Below are 16,968 nucleotides of genomic sequence, written 5' to 3' on the forward strand. Positions count from 1 at the left end.
AGTAACTTACCACAAACTAAAATGAAGACTATCTGCATGCATTGTGTGTGTGGGACCCAGAACTTCTGAGTCTTTTCACAGTGATGGTGGGTGGAATAAGTCTGTTTTTCTTTCCATGAGTGAAAACATAGAACATGTGAACAGCTGTGAAAAACTAAAGGCTCATTTCTACTCTATGTAAACAGCAGAGATCTATCGAAACGACAGAGCAGCATTAGTTTATGTTATGATTGTATGTAGAAATCTACCTATATGTTTGAAAGTGAGCCTGTAGCAACAGACCACAAGTTCTACTGAATTTTCCATATTTTGAGATCAACAGTGTGTTTTTTCTTAAATAACCACTACAATGTGAAATACACAGTTTTGGAAAATAACAGATCCCATTTTGCTCTTGGCTTTTGGATAACATTTTGCTAATGTTCCTGTCAACTGATTATAGCTCACTGGTTGACACTTTTCCATAAATACTAAATTTATGATAGAGTTGAGAGAGTTCTATTGGTGAGATGGCAGAATGTAAGAGGTGATAATGAAAAAGACACAGAAGCAAAAAAAAAAAAAGGGGGGGGGGGGGATAAGATTAAGTTCTACCTCTCCATATATTTTCTAAACAAAATATTATAGCTTAACTTGTGAAGGTACTTAATTTGAAGAAAAATCAGATTTAAAGGGCTTTTTCTTTCTGTTTTCAAATGGAGTTTCCATCAAAATCTAAGCATTATTTTCTTCTGATTTTGTTCAGAAAGGATTAAGTTATCTGAAAACAAGATACAACCAAGCAATACCCTTCATTTTGTTTCAGGCCATGTAAAATATTTTGATGTGATACAAAACTACAATGAAGGACTCTCAAGAAATGTTGCTGCTTCTTTCTTCCAGGAGACAGCTATTTTCCCCTTCTTTCTTTCCTTATCTATTTGATCGTGAATGTGAGCGCTAGGACACAAGTGATACATTCATCCACAAAAATAGGGGATCTTTAGATAAAACAAGGCAATGTAAACCTATGTCTCTAATATATCATAGTTGCTATTTTGCTGGAACATACAACATGCATAGATGCTTACACACAGTAATTTGGAGAATATACCACTGTTATAACAGAGGTAATCTTTTTGTGACTAAACATACATAAGCTACCACCAAAACTAGGCAGAACCTTTGCTACCATTGTTTTTTAGCAAGATGGGAAATTTGCAGGTTATTACCAGAAAAAAAGCATTTTACTTCCAGACTTCAAGGACAAGATTCACCACAAAAAAGGGGGGTTAACTTTTCTACTCACCAAAAACCTGACTCTAACAGTGAACAGTAGCTTACTCCACACACCCCAGTGACTACAATGTAACCGCAGCAAACAGGTGAAACACCCACCCCAGCAGACTGACCTGAGAGCCAGAAGGAGCCCCAGTTTGCACCAACAAATCACTCAGGGAGCACAGCTGAAGAGAATGTAAGAGATTATTAGCTTGTGAGAAGAGGGCAGCAGATGTGTCAAAAAGGACTCTGAGCCTCTAAAGTCTGTTTTGATCTAAGAAATAGCTTTGTTTTGTGTTAGTCCATTGTTTTCCTTAAAAATAATAAGCTGTGCCCTAAAATAAGGGCCTTCCAGAGCCTTAGGGACTTTTACAGTAAGTAACTGTGTGGGATAAGGTAACATTCAACAGGGAATGAGTGTGATAAAACCCACCACAGAGGTAGGCATTTCCTCTTACAGTCTAGAGCAAATTTAGTCTTGCAAACACAAACACAAAGATTACTTGGGCATTAGTCTAAAAAATCCATGACGCTTTGCGTACAAACCTTTTTAGTAAGTCCTTCAGTGGGCCATAACTGTACTGTTGTATGAATCTGTTGTAAGGGATTATGTATAATACTACATTAATTTTTCAGTAGTTGATAATAGCAGTTGACTGTGCTGCAAACATGGAAATTAATTTGGTCTGAGTCTGCTTCAGGATGACAAACCGCCGCAACTTTGGCTACTCTTGCACTCTGTAATGACTGAAGTGACTATTTCTCCTGTAGCGCTAGCATTACAAGGCCAAGTGCCTGACTGTAAATTAGCATAGCTCACCCAATGCTAGTTTCACTGCACAATAGGAACAAAAGATAATAAACCAGCAACCAAATCACAATCTGATGGAGTTAATTTGTGGAAATCTCCATAAATAAATCTCATCCTTTGAGCCGCCACTTCGTTATTGTGTAATTAATTTCAACATTTGCATTCATTCTCCACTATATTGGTCATCTGCGTGCTGTATTATCTAATTTGCCCTGAAGTGCTACTACATGAGAAAATAAATGATAGATGAAAGTGCTATCATATTACTTTTTCTGTGGTGTTTTAGTTATGTAAGTCCCTGCTATTTCTCCAGTTTGAGACTAACTTCAATCATCAAAGTTTGATCTCAGTAGTGGTTCTATACCTGGATAAGGACTTCATTGCATTGAAAACTTGTTCTAAAACAGCTTGTCTTTGGAGTCAATGAAAGGCTACCACTGGCTTTAATAGGCATAGCATTGGGACACTGACTGTGAAATATAACCATATAATCACCTCTTTTTAAAAAAAAAGCAACTTAAAATGTGTTCCTCAGATCCTATTCCTGTTGCACAGTCTTCCAAATAACATTGTAATATCTTGTATCAATGCTTGTAGTGCTTGTATGCATTTGTTAACACATACATGAACAAAAGTACTGCTATACTGCCGTTATATACTCTAAAAGAAGCAATAACTCTGCTGTTCAAAACAACTGAGGAACAAAGTTGAAACCTTGAGGTAGCCTTAATGTTAACATGGCACAGAGAACACAAATAACATCAATTGATTTAACATTAAGGGAAACTCAAAAGGACAAGAAAATGGTCAATCATACATTCACTTAAACCATTACAGCTTCCAAAAGCACTCAATTGATTTTCCTGAGAAAATCATTCTTGAGAAATTATTTTCTTTTGTCACAGGGAAACTCATCTCAGTACAGAACACAGAAGCCCTTGGAAACAAAAACCTTGCCTGCACAGGACACTGGTGGCAGAGCAGATCTCTCCACCCATTTTGTGCAGAGCTGTCTTTTGAACATTCATATGGGCACATACCTCCCCAGCCTACCGCCAGCAGTCTGAGCAGACTCATGCCCTTTCTCAGGTCAACTTTCAGTGAACAACCAGGTTACTCTGTCCCCAGGGGGACTCAGAAAGGAACTGTGCAGTCTGGCACCTCCATGTGACCCTGAGCCAAAGGAAAGACAGTTTTTCACATGTGGACAAATTTCTTAACCAAACAAACTCCTAGTTTTCAGGGTAACCTCTTCAGGGTGACAGATGAGAAGGGTAAGACATTAAAGACACCTCTCATTTCCAGAAGTAAAGTGGGAGCACATTAAACTCTGTATCAGTGTGTATATTATGAGCGACCCACACAGATGGTTTCTTTCGTAAGAGGTCACACCACCATGTCAGAAAGGTATGTCAGAAAACTTCAAAGGAAGTTTCTGCATGATTTTTCAAACATTTCAGCTCTGTAATAAGAGTAAGATCTCATTTTCTCTTTTCTCTCTTTGCAGGTATTCCAAAAACTACTAATTATCTTTCCAAGCCATTCAAGTTGTTATTTTGAAATAGCAAAAAACATCAGGTGACTTTCAATGGATAAAAATGATACTGATTCATCCATGTCAGTGGCTGGAAATATATACACACTTCTAAACATTCATAAATCAGTAGGAGTTTAGGAAAAGTATACAATAAAAGCAACATAAAGCCAAGACTCTCTCTTTTGAAGTGGAGGTAAAGGAGACAACTAAGGGAACTGAGGAGCAGCTGCCTCCTCCAGCCACTGTGGCACAGAGACCTCCTGCTCAGCTACTGGAGCTCAGCCCCGGGACACAGCATCTCTGCCCATGCTGAGGGATGTGGCTGCCGCTTTCCCGTTTGCATGTTCAACCAGTGGTGCAGCTGAGCATGTGTCTCAGAGACACACAGACGCATAGGGAAGACACAGACATGGCCGGTCACACAGACTGCCACAGACAAGGCACTGCCTTCAACAGCGCCCATGTACAGGACTCATGTAAAACACAAGCACGGTCCCCTCCTCCTCCTCTTCGGCTGGCAGAACCAGACGGTCACTAGTAACTGTGTAAACACACACACACTCTCACTCACTCTCCCTCCCTCTAATTTACAAGCACATGCACATTGCAGATCCCTCCTTCAAATAGCAGCACAGCCTGTCTCTCCATCCAACAACCCTGCCTTGATCCCAGCCCCTCACCCACACTCACCTCATGCACGGCGGTCCCCCAGGAGCTGGTTTCCAGACATTCCCCAGTGGCTGGTGGCCAAGACCCCCGTCCACTCCAGCATCTGGCACTGAGACCCCACTCGCTCCAGCAGCTGACACCACAGACCAGGCACACCCACACCCTGCCTCCAGCTCCCGTTGCTGGCCCAGTACCCAGTCACACCAGTCCCCCCAGCAAGTGGCACTTAGTCCTTGCAGCACTCACACATGAGACAGAGGGTAAGGTTACACAGAGAGAGAGTCACAAAAGGATTTAACAAGAAGACAGGGCAGAGTGCGGTGACCAGGCACAGGGCTCAGCCAGACTAAGTGTATTGACTGGCCCCATTTTACACATGAACAGCAACTTTGATACCCCTCTCTGTCTACTCCTTCTTTGCTCCTCCCTGACCTTTTTCCCTAAACCTTCATCACTGACATAGCCCCACAGAATCCCCTCCAACATCCTGGACCCCCAGGTTTGCATCCTTATCAGTTGCAAGGACAGAGTTTGCCTGCCATTTCTTGATAGCCCATCAATTACTGCAACTGACTGGATTTATTTCTGATTATTGTCTTTGTCAACATTAGTTGGCCATCTTTGTTGTCTCTGTGTGTTTCTCTCCCTCCCTTTCCTTATTGGCAAGGTCCTCAGGTAATGATCCTGAAAAACAAACATTCCCACACTTGACATATCCTTATCAGCAAGTAAGACTGAGCAGGCTTGTCCTCATCATACCTCCCTTCTCACATGTCCCTCAGATTTGTCTCTGCATGTTCTTGTGTATGGCTTCTTTCACCACATACACTTAAAGGAGCAGAGACTCCTTCCACATACCCTTAACAGAAACCTCCACTAACTGAAAAGATCAGTAGTTTCAAAAGGAAGACTGAGGTTTGTGACTTCTCATCATTTCCAGAATTCATGGTACATATTCATTCCCACATGTGAGTCTCAGGTATCTTTTGCAGTGAGGTTAGAAAAAGCGTGCTGTAAAATCATTTGTGCTATAAATACAGGGGACAAAAATATTAATTAACTAGCAATGTATCTGCTTTAGTGAGAAAAAGCTAAGGGAATATGTTTACCAACATTACTGCAGGTAAATTTATAACAAAATATTATAGGTTATAGAGCAGTCTGCACAGAAGTAATGAAAATGTCAATTAGTGCAATCCTTTACGGAACCATCACTTATTATTTAATTTACTGCTTTCTTTTTCCAGTTTTCATCAGTTAAGGTTAGTGTATCAGCACAGAAGAAATGTATGTATTTCCATTTGGTTTAAGTGATAAAGAAAAGGAATGCACTCAGGATCAATATTTTGTTTGATCTTCTGAAAAGCTATTTCCAGATGAATTCTAGGCATCTGGAGAATTGAAAACTGAAAAGATGTGCTTGTAACTCAAGGGTTTTTTTACATAGTTATGAGGTACAAATCTGAATGTCAACATATAAGAAAACTCCAATGGAGAATAAGCTTCTTAACTAAAAAAACCTAATCTCTTATTCTTAGAGTTCTAACACAAGAAGGGTCTTCAAATATGTCCTAAATAATACTATTTATATAATATTTAATATTTATATAATATTTAAAAATCACTGAAAATTGTTTTTTTCTCTTACATACATTAATAAATGTGTAATAATATTTTGAGGGTTTTTTAAATATCACCTAATAAATTGTGTTCTTTCTTTACTATGTATATTTTGCATAACTTGAAAAGGATCAAAACATTACAGAAAAACACCTGAAACCCGATTAATTGTATTTTCTCTACTAATGTGTTTAACAATTATAGTGCAGGTAAATTTTGTGTTGTCTAAAATAGGCTACTGGAAGTCTGCATAATTATTATAATGTTTGCACAAGGCACCTCTGCTATAACCTCACGTTAGAAGCTAATGTCTGTAAGATAAAAATAGGACATATCCTGGATTTAGCTCTGTATCTTTGGTAGGAGGTAAAATGAATTGATGGGTAAATCTGTGAGGGTAAAGTCACTGAGGTCTGCAGCCCTGGCTGACTTGGGTGCATTAGGTCAGACAGGACAGATCGCTGTGACATGTAAAGGACTGTTCCCTGAATTTCACAAGGACCTGTGCAGCGCTACCATTTCCTTTTATGCCAATTTATTTTGAGCATGGGGTTTTTTGAGTCACTCATGACTAAGCAACCACCAATCCAGAAAAAAAGCCAAACATTTGTTTAGGATTACTTCAGAGATGAAAGGGGGTTTTGGTGGGTTTGGGTTTGTTTGGGGTTTTTTCTCGATAGCTTGCTCATTGCCCACAGACAGAAATAAGGAACTGTGCAGTGTCAACACCTACGCTTTTGGTAAACAGACTTGACAATAGGTCCATAATTAGACGTGGCTGTGATGTACCCTCTGACACTGCTTATACAACAGTCCCAGCCTCTGGTGAAGTACAAAGGGAACAGATCAAAGAAAGTGGATGGGCCTGTGCACTTTTCATAGAAACCTTTCTGAAACAGAGTAAGGGGGTTAAAGGGGCCATTGGTTTGACCTCATAGAGTATCTCTTATGTTTTTATGACTTAATCTCTTCAGTACAGATACGATCTTACACAAAGAAAGCCCCGAAGTCCTCTATAACCAACCATGCTTTTTACATGTTATAAAATAATTCTTCACAGAGAGACCTGACCTAGTTTGTTTAAAATCAGCTCAGCTTTAGGACTTCTTAGCCTGGCTGAACTGTTGGTTACTATTTTTCAGTTCTAAACCTGCTCAGAGATTACTGAGCTCTGCACAGCTCTGTATTGTGCTGCGCGGAGAGCCGTCAAAGACAACTATTGAGGAAACAGTAACCTTTGTACAATACCTGGTAAATGTTTTTGCCAACAACATTGCTCAAGACCAACTAATCTAGGCTAACACACACAATGCTTATTCCTACTGAGTCTGAAGAAAAAATATCAAACAGGACTATTGAATTATTCTGACCAGCATATGGTCTTTGTTTTCCTAAAAGGCACTGTAAAGGCCACCTGGGCTTCACAGTGCCATAAGAAAAGCTACCTGACTATGTCTCCAGGTTTTAAGGACATTGTATCTGGTCTTTGTGTGATTTATTGTCAAATGTTTCACAAGGTAATGGAAAGGAGTATATCATTATTATAATGTATAACATACACACTAATTTCAAATAAAGACAAGGTAGGAAGAAATTTCTTCACTTCTCAGACTTTGAATAGACAATATTATGTGTAGAAAACCACACTGCCAGAAAATAGGTGATCTAAATTGTACGAGTTGGCATGAACTGCTCATCTACAGTGCCATAATTCCTTCTACCTTTCTGAGCAGAGACATACATTTTCTGAACATGGGTATACACATCGATGTGTAAACAGTGCTGGCACTTGACAAAATCTGACATTTCACAGTTCTGTAAACCATCTTCTTTTGTGTTCAGTGTACCTTTATGTATTTAAGAAGTGAGCAGAAATGAAGACAAAGTTTGAGATGTGATTGAAAACAGCACTGGAATGCTCAACTACAACTAAAGAAGTTAAGTGATTAAAATCATGGTCTTTCTGTAGTATTCAATCATTTAAATTCAAGAGAGGCACCCCAAAACATGCATGGCAGTTCCAGACTTTGGGTGCTTCAGATGCTATGTACCCAAGGCCAAAAAACATCAAAAGCATGATCTTCTGGCTTTGCAGTGCACACCTTGTCTCAAAAGGCTGTTTTGCATGGCCTTAAAAGTATCACTCTCAGAAACTTTCTCTATGTTGTATGTATGTTCACATGCACACACAAAAGCACATACATAAAGTATATCAATTGAAAGAAAAGATGGAATTTCAAATAATTTCATATACAGCCATTCAATGATATATAATAAATACAAAAATGGGTGATAAATAAATCTTTCCTACCAAAACACTATATGAGAATAGTTTTCATAATTAACGTAAGAGGTTCCAAGAACAACCTACTACCACTTTGTGTAGTCATGTTAGCAATGAAAAATTTTTACAAGTTCCTTCCAGTATGAGGGGTAGTGCTGATTCTGGTGGTGTCCTCAGGACTTTGTACTGTAACAGAGACAGGAATTAGCAGAGGGGGAGAGATGGAATGCACAGAAACCACTGTGGATTACATTGTTTTCTGAGGTGTTCAGTGGAATATAAGGCTTCCCTTCTAAAATAATCTGTAGACACTTTTGCTCTAAATGCCACTTTGAAAAATGACCCACAAGAACCAAAGAAACCCCATAAGCCTGACTTTGCAGAAAGTCTGAAACAGGTCAGCCCAGTGAACATGTTATTGTTCACATAGAGTAACTAGGATTCAGTCAATGTATGAAATAATCAAAGCTGAATCAGGTCACAGAAGGTGAAGGAATTATGGAGATTAACAAAAATAACCTTCAAGTCACTTCTGCTTTCAAAGGGTTGCTTAAAAAACTCATCATGGAATTGACTGGTGAGGTTTCATTGTTTAGGTCTAGGGCTTGATTTCCACCAGCTGGAAAATACCTACATAAAAAATCTTCTGAAACTGGCAAAAGTTAAAAGTAATTGTAGTGATCTTCTTTGACCTAATGTACTAGGAATTTGTGTGGATTTACTTCCCTCAGCACAGCAGTCTTGTGTCAATAATGTTGGCATGAGCATATGGAATTAAGTTAACTTTCAATAAACAGCCAACAGGTCCATCAGGATGGCAGCTGAAAGCCCCCTCTAAGTAAACTCTACATTTCCTCTATTAAAAAAAAAAAAAATCATCAAACTTGAACAGTGAAGGGTGTTTTTTTATTCTGCTTCGTTAAAATTAACAGTACAGCTGGCTATATTTGTTGTCCATAACTATTTGCACTATGTCATTTTCTTGTTTAGTTAAAACAACTGGCAGTAATAAAATAAGGGCAGGTGGATATGTTACTATGGTTCCTGTTTATAGTGCAGAATAACAGGCCTAGAAAGAGTACAGAGACAGTAAGGTCACACTCCTTGTCAAGGAAATTTATATCTTATTCAGATTTTGGTGTTAGTCAAATTGGTCTTTCTGATCTTCCTATGCTGGACATGCAAGTTAAATTATATGACTGTACCTCTACCTGCATTTTTTGCTTTCCTTTTTCTAAATGTTATGTGTCTAAACCCAGAAAGAAAAGCATTCCTAAGTCATGGATACAGCAGACACAACCTTACTCAAACTTCCTTAGAAATGCAAAATCTGTCTGGCTCGTAGTTTTGACAGCCACCTGTGATGCAGAGAGAAGAAATGCACCAAGTGTACTTACAGTTGCTAATTTATCATTAGCATAGTCTGCATCTGCTTTTGGTCAGATATTAATTACAATAAGGTTTTTGTAGTAACGGATTTATTCCTTCATGAAGTGGAAGTTCACTGTGTCACTACAGTTTGCTAGATGAATGCTTCCACTCCCCTGCTGCCTTGTCCCACCTACCCCTGGTAGGGCCAAGAGAACACATCTGTCTCCAGAGACACTAGGCACCATCCCTTCACAATCCCTCCACCTGACAGGTTGTTGTTAGTATAAGGAGTACTGCAGGTGCTAGAAAAGATCAGCAATAAGAAGATGCTTTACTGGTAAATATAAAAATGAAGGGCTTTGTCTCCTCAGTCTATCCAAAACGGCCTTCATGATAGCAGATGTGCATTTCTTGGACATATTTAATCTTATGCAGCACACATTTGGACTGCAATGCTGCAGCAGGCAGAACCCAAGACATGCATTTACCTTCTTTTTCCCCTTCCTCTGTTTACACAGACTGTTACTGATTTAATCCGAGTCATTCACACTGGAAGGGAACATGCAAGCCAAAGGACAGAAGCACGAAAAGCTTCTTTTTAACAAGATACCTTGCACAAATAAGAAGTGTTTGATTGTTGGCATAAGTTAATTTTATTCTATTATATAAATATTACATAAATATATTAGCAAAATATAACATCAGCAAAGTCTTACTCCAATTTCAGCATACAATTTCTACCAATAAACTTTGATCTGAGGAAAGCAACACAGTAAAGAAATCTCATTCTTTCTTAGTTCTGCTTGAACATTCTGATAGCCAAGGATACACGAAAATTCCCTTTGTTACAAATGGTATTTAATTTTTGTTTTCCCCAGACTGGAGATATTGCACATCCTTTCTGCCCTTTCATCCAGTTATTGATCCACCTTATCAGCACTACCTCAGTCATATTGGATGGAGTCAGAGAGACATCCAGAAAGAAAAACTGTTATCTAAATGAGGATGACAAGGAAGAAAAGTTTCTCATTTTCCTTCTTACTTTTCTTCATTCTCTTTCTTACCAAGGAAAAGTTCAAAAAAGCTCTTCTTCCTGAAAAAATTCACAGACACTTCAGTGAGGAGACAAAATGGTCTGCTGCAGCACTTGCTGAGAACAAGCAATTACCTAGCATTATCTTCTGCCAGAACGGACAACACAGATTCAGATGGACTTTGTGATCTCTGACTGCCGCTATAATAAAGACCATGTCAAAATGTTGATAAAAAAGGCAGGCCCAGACATATTTTGTTGTTAATAATCTTGAAGGCTACAGACAAAACTGAAATTATTAGCAAAAGAAATTTCACTGCTCTGCATGCAGCTTTCAAGCATATATTGGCTAAATGTACACAGTGGCCCTGTCATCTCTAAGTCATCCCATGACTTAAAGAATATTTCATGCCCCTCTACCCCTTTATTTAAGTGAATTTATGGAGTATCCATGCATGCATATGAATGTCACTTTTAAAAAAATGATATACAAACATGTTGAAATCAGCTGCTAAAGAATATGGTCAGTTTGGTTTTCTTAGCTTCCTAAGAGTCATATCATGAATCGAGTCTGTTTTCAAGAACAGCTTAGCCAGTTTGTCTTGATCTAGTAAAATAGAGATACTGACCAGAAATAAGCTAAAATTCCTGTTGTCTCTGCAGATATACCGAACCGAGCTGATGCTAGGAAATGTGGATTCAACTAGCTCCAATACTGATCAGCTGTGCCTGGCAAATATTGCAAAGCTTAAACAACACACTGCAATATATGGTATATATGCATTTTGGCAGGTGAACATGAGATTGTAAGTCTTCCATTCTTTGTCAATTCTGTGACTGGCATAAAGGGTTGGTATAAAGGATGCAAGGATGCAATAAAAACTTCTCCTGTTTCCACAAATGTCTATATTATGGCCATGAGCAACTGGCCAACACCAAAGGGGAGAGCTAATTAAAAACAAAATAGAAAGATGAAAGAAGTTAAATTTAAAGTTTAGGCAGAGAATATGATTAAAGGATTGAATTTTAATTAAAGAAATGTTAGAATAACTTTTTTCACTGTCTTGCTTTTACTTTAGGGACACGGGTTAGTTCTTTAAACCATCATTACTGTTGCTCTTACTGTTTCACTAGGATAACAGAGATGTGAAATGCAGAGGGTGGGTGCAAGGGAATTCTTTTTTGAAGGAAACTGTAGCAAGAAATATTCCACTTGGATACAATGCAAAAAAATCCTCACCACCAGGATGAAAAGCTCAACTGGAAATGCTCAACTAAGCATATGGATCTAATTTTATTTTGGCCATGTCTGAGTTGGGACAACTGCTTCAAACGACCTTCAGAGATCCTCTCCAACCTGAGTTAGTCTATGGTTATATGTGTGTAGCATGACAGCAGTCTTGTATATGTACGAAGAGCACTAAAGCCAACTGACTTAGAAAGAAATCTGAGAAAAGACGACATGTTTAGCCTGATTAGTTGGTATGAAACTAAAAACTTATTTTGGAGGAATGACTTCATCTGAGAGCTGTAAAAGCTCTCCGTTTCCCCCTCTCCAGTGTTCTAACAATCTATAAAGAAAAATCTTTCACCAAAACATAGTCTTTATTGATAAAGGGACAAAGGTACATAAAAAGAGTAGAATGAAGTAAAACTGATTCTTTAACAAGAAAACAGCAGAGGTTATGCAACAATGCAATTCGGCAAATTTAACTTTCTGTTTGATACTGTAGGTATACAAAGGGGAGAGGGACCTTAAGAGCTGAGACTTTATCTATAACTGAACAAAATTACTTTCAAAGTATTAACAGCAAGCAGAAATCTTAGATGACTTGTAATAAAACTAGTTCTTGAAAAAGAGCAAAGGCCAAGCTGAGTTGAATTAGAGCCTGCCACCATTTCTCTGGTGGTTCAGAAACTGCCTTCCCTGCAGATTAATTTCTGCAATTGGAAGAATTCTTTTGAACACAACCATTGAAAGGGTTGTCTGCCTGAATACGGAAATAGAAACAGCTGGTCAGACTCTGGAAATTAAGGTCTTCAGGTTAGACAGGAATCTTCCAGTTGCCCTAAGATGCCTCTAGCACAAATCCTACCACTGGTAAAAGACTGGCATAATCATATCTGAGCCAATTTTCCTAGTCCTTGGCAGTACAGTGAGCAGATCAGATTGGAGATGATGTTTCAGGTTCAAATGAGATTTAAATGAAAATCTGCATCATCCCCCTAAAGCCAACATTAATTCTGAGACTAATAATGAATGCCAATTCTGCTGTCTCTTTCCACACTGATAATTTTTGCCAAAATATACCTCTGGAACTGCAGTCAGATCTCTTTCAGCAAATGCTGCCTCTGATTTCAACACACATAAGTAACTCTGCATCCCAGGCTGACTCAGACCTTACTCACCCTCACTAGGGAGCCAAGTAACTGATTTTGTGTGATTTCTGCTCTAGTTCAGAATATTAAATAAGATTGGACATGTTTTGAAGGGGCAGAAAAACATGTGCTGCATAATAAAACTCTGTGAAAGTTTAACAAATTAAATTTGTATTCCATTGCTATATCCACTCTTTTGCCCTTTGCAGTACTTAGTCCAGTTCAGTTTGTCCTGAGAGTAGAAATTTGCCTCCAAAGAAGAAATAAATAATATAGAGGAAAACATTAAAAAATAATGTTAGAGATTCACTCATTATTTGTAAGAAGATGTAAGGGTGTAAAGGTAGCTTCCTGAAACTCTGGTTAATTGATAACTTTGCAGCTGATTAGGCTGAATGCTGTTTGGGGCAGAAGTCATATCTTTTCACCCTCTGGGAAGCATTTGCCACACACTTACTCTTATACAAATAAAAAGCATGAACCATCACAATGGTAACCAACCTGATGTTCCCAGATGCTTCTTAAACAGGTGATTAGGGTGTATCAGAGAGGGAAATTATTTAAACCAAAACAAATCCCTCAACACTCTGCCTTTTGTAATTGATCTTCTTGTGACCAGTCTTTTCCTTGCACATGCCAAGTAGCACTATCACCAGTAGGACCACTGGAGGCTGAGTGTGGCAGGGTACTACTCAGCAGAGAAAATGCCGTAACCTCCTGTCCCAAACCCATTTAACCTAACAGAAAAGAGACTGAGGTGTGCGTTACGTGGGTTACTCACGGCTCAGCTTCGATGCTCTGGTCAGCAGCTATGTAGTTGGCGGGGATGTAGCCCTGGAGCCTGCAGCCAGGACGGACAGACCCTGTTGGCAGGAGGAGCCTAGCATACCACCAGCCCTCGTGGGATGCATCCAGCACTTCAAGCTTATCCCCAGCTTGGAAGCTCAAGTCCTCCTCAGTGCGAGCCTCATAGTCAAAGAGTGCCACAAATCTACAAATATTCACCAGATGCTGGCCAGGCAGTGGAGGTAAAGGTTTTTCTTTTGTCTTACTGTCTCCATCTTTCTGTCCTGCTTGGAAGTCATGCCTTACCACAGCAAGGTTAGCGAAAACTTGACCAACTTTCTCATCCTGCTCATTGTCTCTCCCCGAGAATAAGCACGGGATGTGGGGCTCCAAACAGGCACAGTGCTTCTGAAAGAAGTTTCCCATCCTGTTTCCTTGTGCCTTCCTCTGCTTCTACTGTACTTTCACTTTTCCCAGTTGCGATACTCTTAGACCAATTTTTGCACCATCAACATTTTAGCTTTTTGCAGGACTTCCTCTCCTCCTCCTCCTATGGCACAAAATGAAACAACTCTTGGCACAGCTGGAAGCTCCTTTCCAAGTCCCACTGAGAGCTCATTACAGGCGTCTCCTGGATCCGGAGTGAAACCTGAGTATTCGGGTGCCAGAGCGTGTGTGGAGGGAATTTCTCACTTCCTCTTCGGAACAGGAAAGCAACACCACAGCTGTGCTGGTCTAAGCTCTGGGAACAATGGGGGAGCGTGGACCCTCTTCTCCCACAGCAAAACAGTCAGAACATCTAAGCACGGGAGGCTTCTCAACTCTTACAGCTTGCTGTGGGTGTTTTCTTCTCTCAGGTGGGGTCCTGTCACACGCTCAGCGGTGAACGTCTGTGAAGCCTGTCTTGGTAATGATTAACTAAGCTGACCTGCCTGTTCCCTTAGCAGTCTCTGACGTGGACAGTTTGAATATTTCTTTTTGTTTCCTGGTTTGCACTGGTTTCAGCTCCCGGTGGGAAGTCTTTGCTCGCCTGAGGCTGGCAGACGCCCTCACCTGGACCACACCTGTGGCCTCCGCTCTCACTCACACCCAAAAACTTTCCCCAGCCAAGCACGCGCCTTCCAAACCAGTCCTCCGACTTACTTTTTTATTGACCCGGGTTTAGCACTTCTTAGAAGGAAAAATAAATATATGTGGCTTATAGTAATACAACAATATATTTTAGCTCATTCCTTATTTTCATATTAAGGAAACAAAGGCACTAGCAAAAAAAAAAAATGCCCCAGGTGGTTGGCTAATTATATCAACCACATATAAAAATAATGGCTGTCTTCCAGTCACCATGTAAGCCGATGAAACTACATTGACCAGTATGTTCCCATTTCTAAAGTGCCTACACCCTGGCAAACAGACCAAGCCTGGGTGTCTGGATACTGCTGTTGCAAAGCAGCCTGGAAAGCCAACTGCCACATCCCAGCAGTGCAACCCAAGCTTTATAACAGCTGGAAATCACCACAGCCTGGGGGACACACAGTGATTGGAGCAGGAGCAGGAAGCACAGGAGATGGCCTGTCTGCACCATGTGGTGGCATTTCAGTAAGAGGCAACTCTTATAGGTGACAGGTCAATCAAAACTATACATGGACCTATGGCTCCTGGTGATAAAGGAAACTGGCTCCCTGGCTCCTTTTTTTTTTTTTTCCCCTGTCAGGAATAACTGCTGTTTTCCTAAACATTTACACATGTCTCTCAGCTCTGTTTAGAGTTGCCAACTTCTGTTGCTTCACTTCACTAGAAAGAAAACCCAGCTGAATAACTTCAAAACCAAAGCCACTTGTTTTCATCATGTCTCTCAGTTCTTTGAATGGGGAGACCAGTGGCACAGACAGAAGACTACTGATGGACTAGGGACTGTGAGATGACGGAAAGAGGTCTCATTGAAAGTTTATCGCTATCAGGTGCGTCTCTACTGAAGAGGACTGAGGAACTGCTTACTCACTCCTCTTCTGCAACGCTGCAAAGGAAACCGAAGAAAGGAGAAAGTATTGTGCATATTAAGTGACCACTGAACCTCATAATCCGTAATAAACGTTTTGGGTGTGATAAAAAAAATGGCATGCTTATTTTTCAGATTACGAAAACCATATTTAGTTTCTGAAGCACTACTGGAGATTATTTTGCCCCACAGCAATTACTAATTACTACCTAGATCAATAAGAACACAGATATGCAAGAGATAATTAATTTTCTTAGGTCTGAAGAACAATATCCAAGGTCAGGAAAGGTCGGTTTTGAAAAATAAACTATCTTCATTAGTCTTATTTAAAGAATTATTTACATTTACTGAAACCAGAGAACATTAGAAAAGCTGTTTTAAATAATCTGGGGGGTTTCAGTTTGCATATTTGATTGGCTTTTCCTGTAATTTTTGTGGTTCTGACAACTTGGGCATTAATCTGGCAAAGATCTGCATATGCATCTACTGCATAGAATAGTTTCATCATGACAATGGAGCCACTTGCATCGCACAGAATCAGTCTCATGCACTGTTCTTTTCAGGATCAAGACCCATCTTTACACTGAGGCGCCAATATATATACGCATTAGAAATCACTGCATTCACTGAGACCACTCAGATAAATATTTATAACTGCAGCTAGAATGGGGCTTAAGCCTACAAACATTTGTGTATATGAATATCTTATCTCAAATAAACCCAGGCATTAAATTCATCTTCTCTACCAATTCAGTCCCGTGCTTGGCTTTAGAAAACCAGAAAGACATTTGCTGGAAGAGATCAATAAATATAAAACAGATTACCTTCCTCCCAACCAACTCTTCAGGATCAGTTTTATTTATGAAACAAGTGGACTTTAACAAAAAGCCATGAAATTCATTAGTCAGATTTAAAACTGTCCTCAAAAAGAGAGAGGAGTGGGGTTGCTGAGAACTGCTAAGCAGATTCCCAAGCCCATGTGGGGCAGGAGCGTGGCTGAACTGTGGTGGCCACACTGCAGCAGTGCCTCTGCCAGGGTCTTTGTTCCCATACTGGTGACTTTGAGGTTTTCCTGCATTTCTGAAAATAAAGCAGTACCATTTATGTTTTAGAGACTATATAATTTTATCACAGGCAAGAAAAAAAATGAACATCCAATAAAAATGTTCTTGCTGGTTTTACTGAAAAAAATAAAATCTGACAAATCCCATAATCCTAATTT

General features: G+C 39.6%; 1 protein-coding gene across 1 annotated transcript in view; it reads right to left on the reverse strand.

Annotated features, from left to right (window-relative positions):
• The window catches only part of FRK (fyn related Src family tyrosine kinase), a 56,030-nt gene extending 39,715 nt beyond the window's left edge, over window positions 1-16,315 (reverse strand). Inside the window, exon 1 of the mRNA XM_055810833.1 lies at window positions 13,746-16,315. Within this exon, the coding sequence (XP_055666808.1) occupies window positions 13,746-14,176 (431 nt within the window). The 5' untranslated portion in view covers window positions 14,177-16,315. The remainder of the gene's footprint in view (window positions 1-13,745) is intronic.
• Window positions 16,316-16,968: the final 653 nt, after the last annotated feature.

This window comes from Falco peregrinus, chromosome 7 (genome assembly GCF_023634155.1).
Source record: "Falco peregrinus isolate bFalPer1 chromosome 7, bFalPer1.pri, whole genome shotgun sequence".
In the NCBI taxonomy this organism is placed as follows: domain Eukaryota; kingdom Metazoa; phylum Chordata; class Aves; order Falconiformes; family Falconidae; genus Falco; species Falco peregrinus.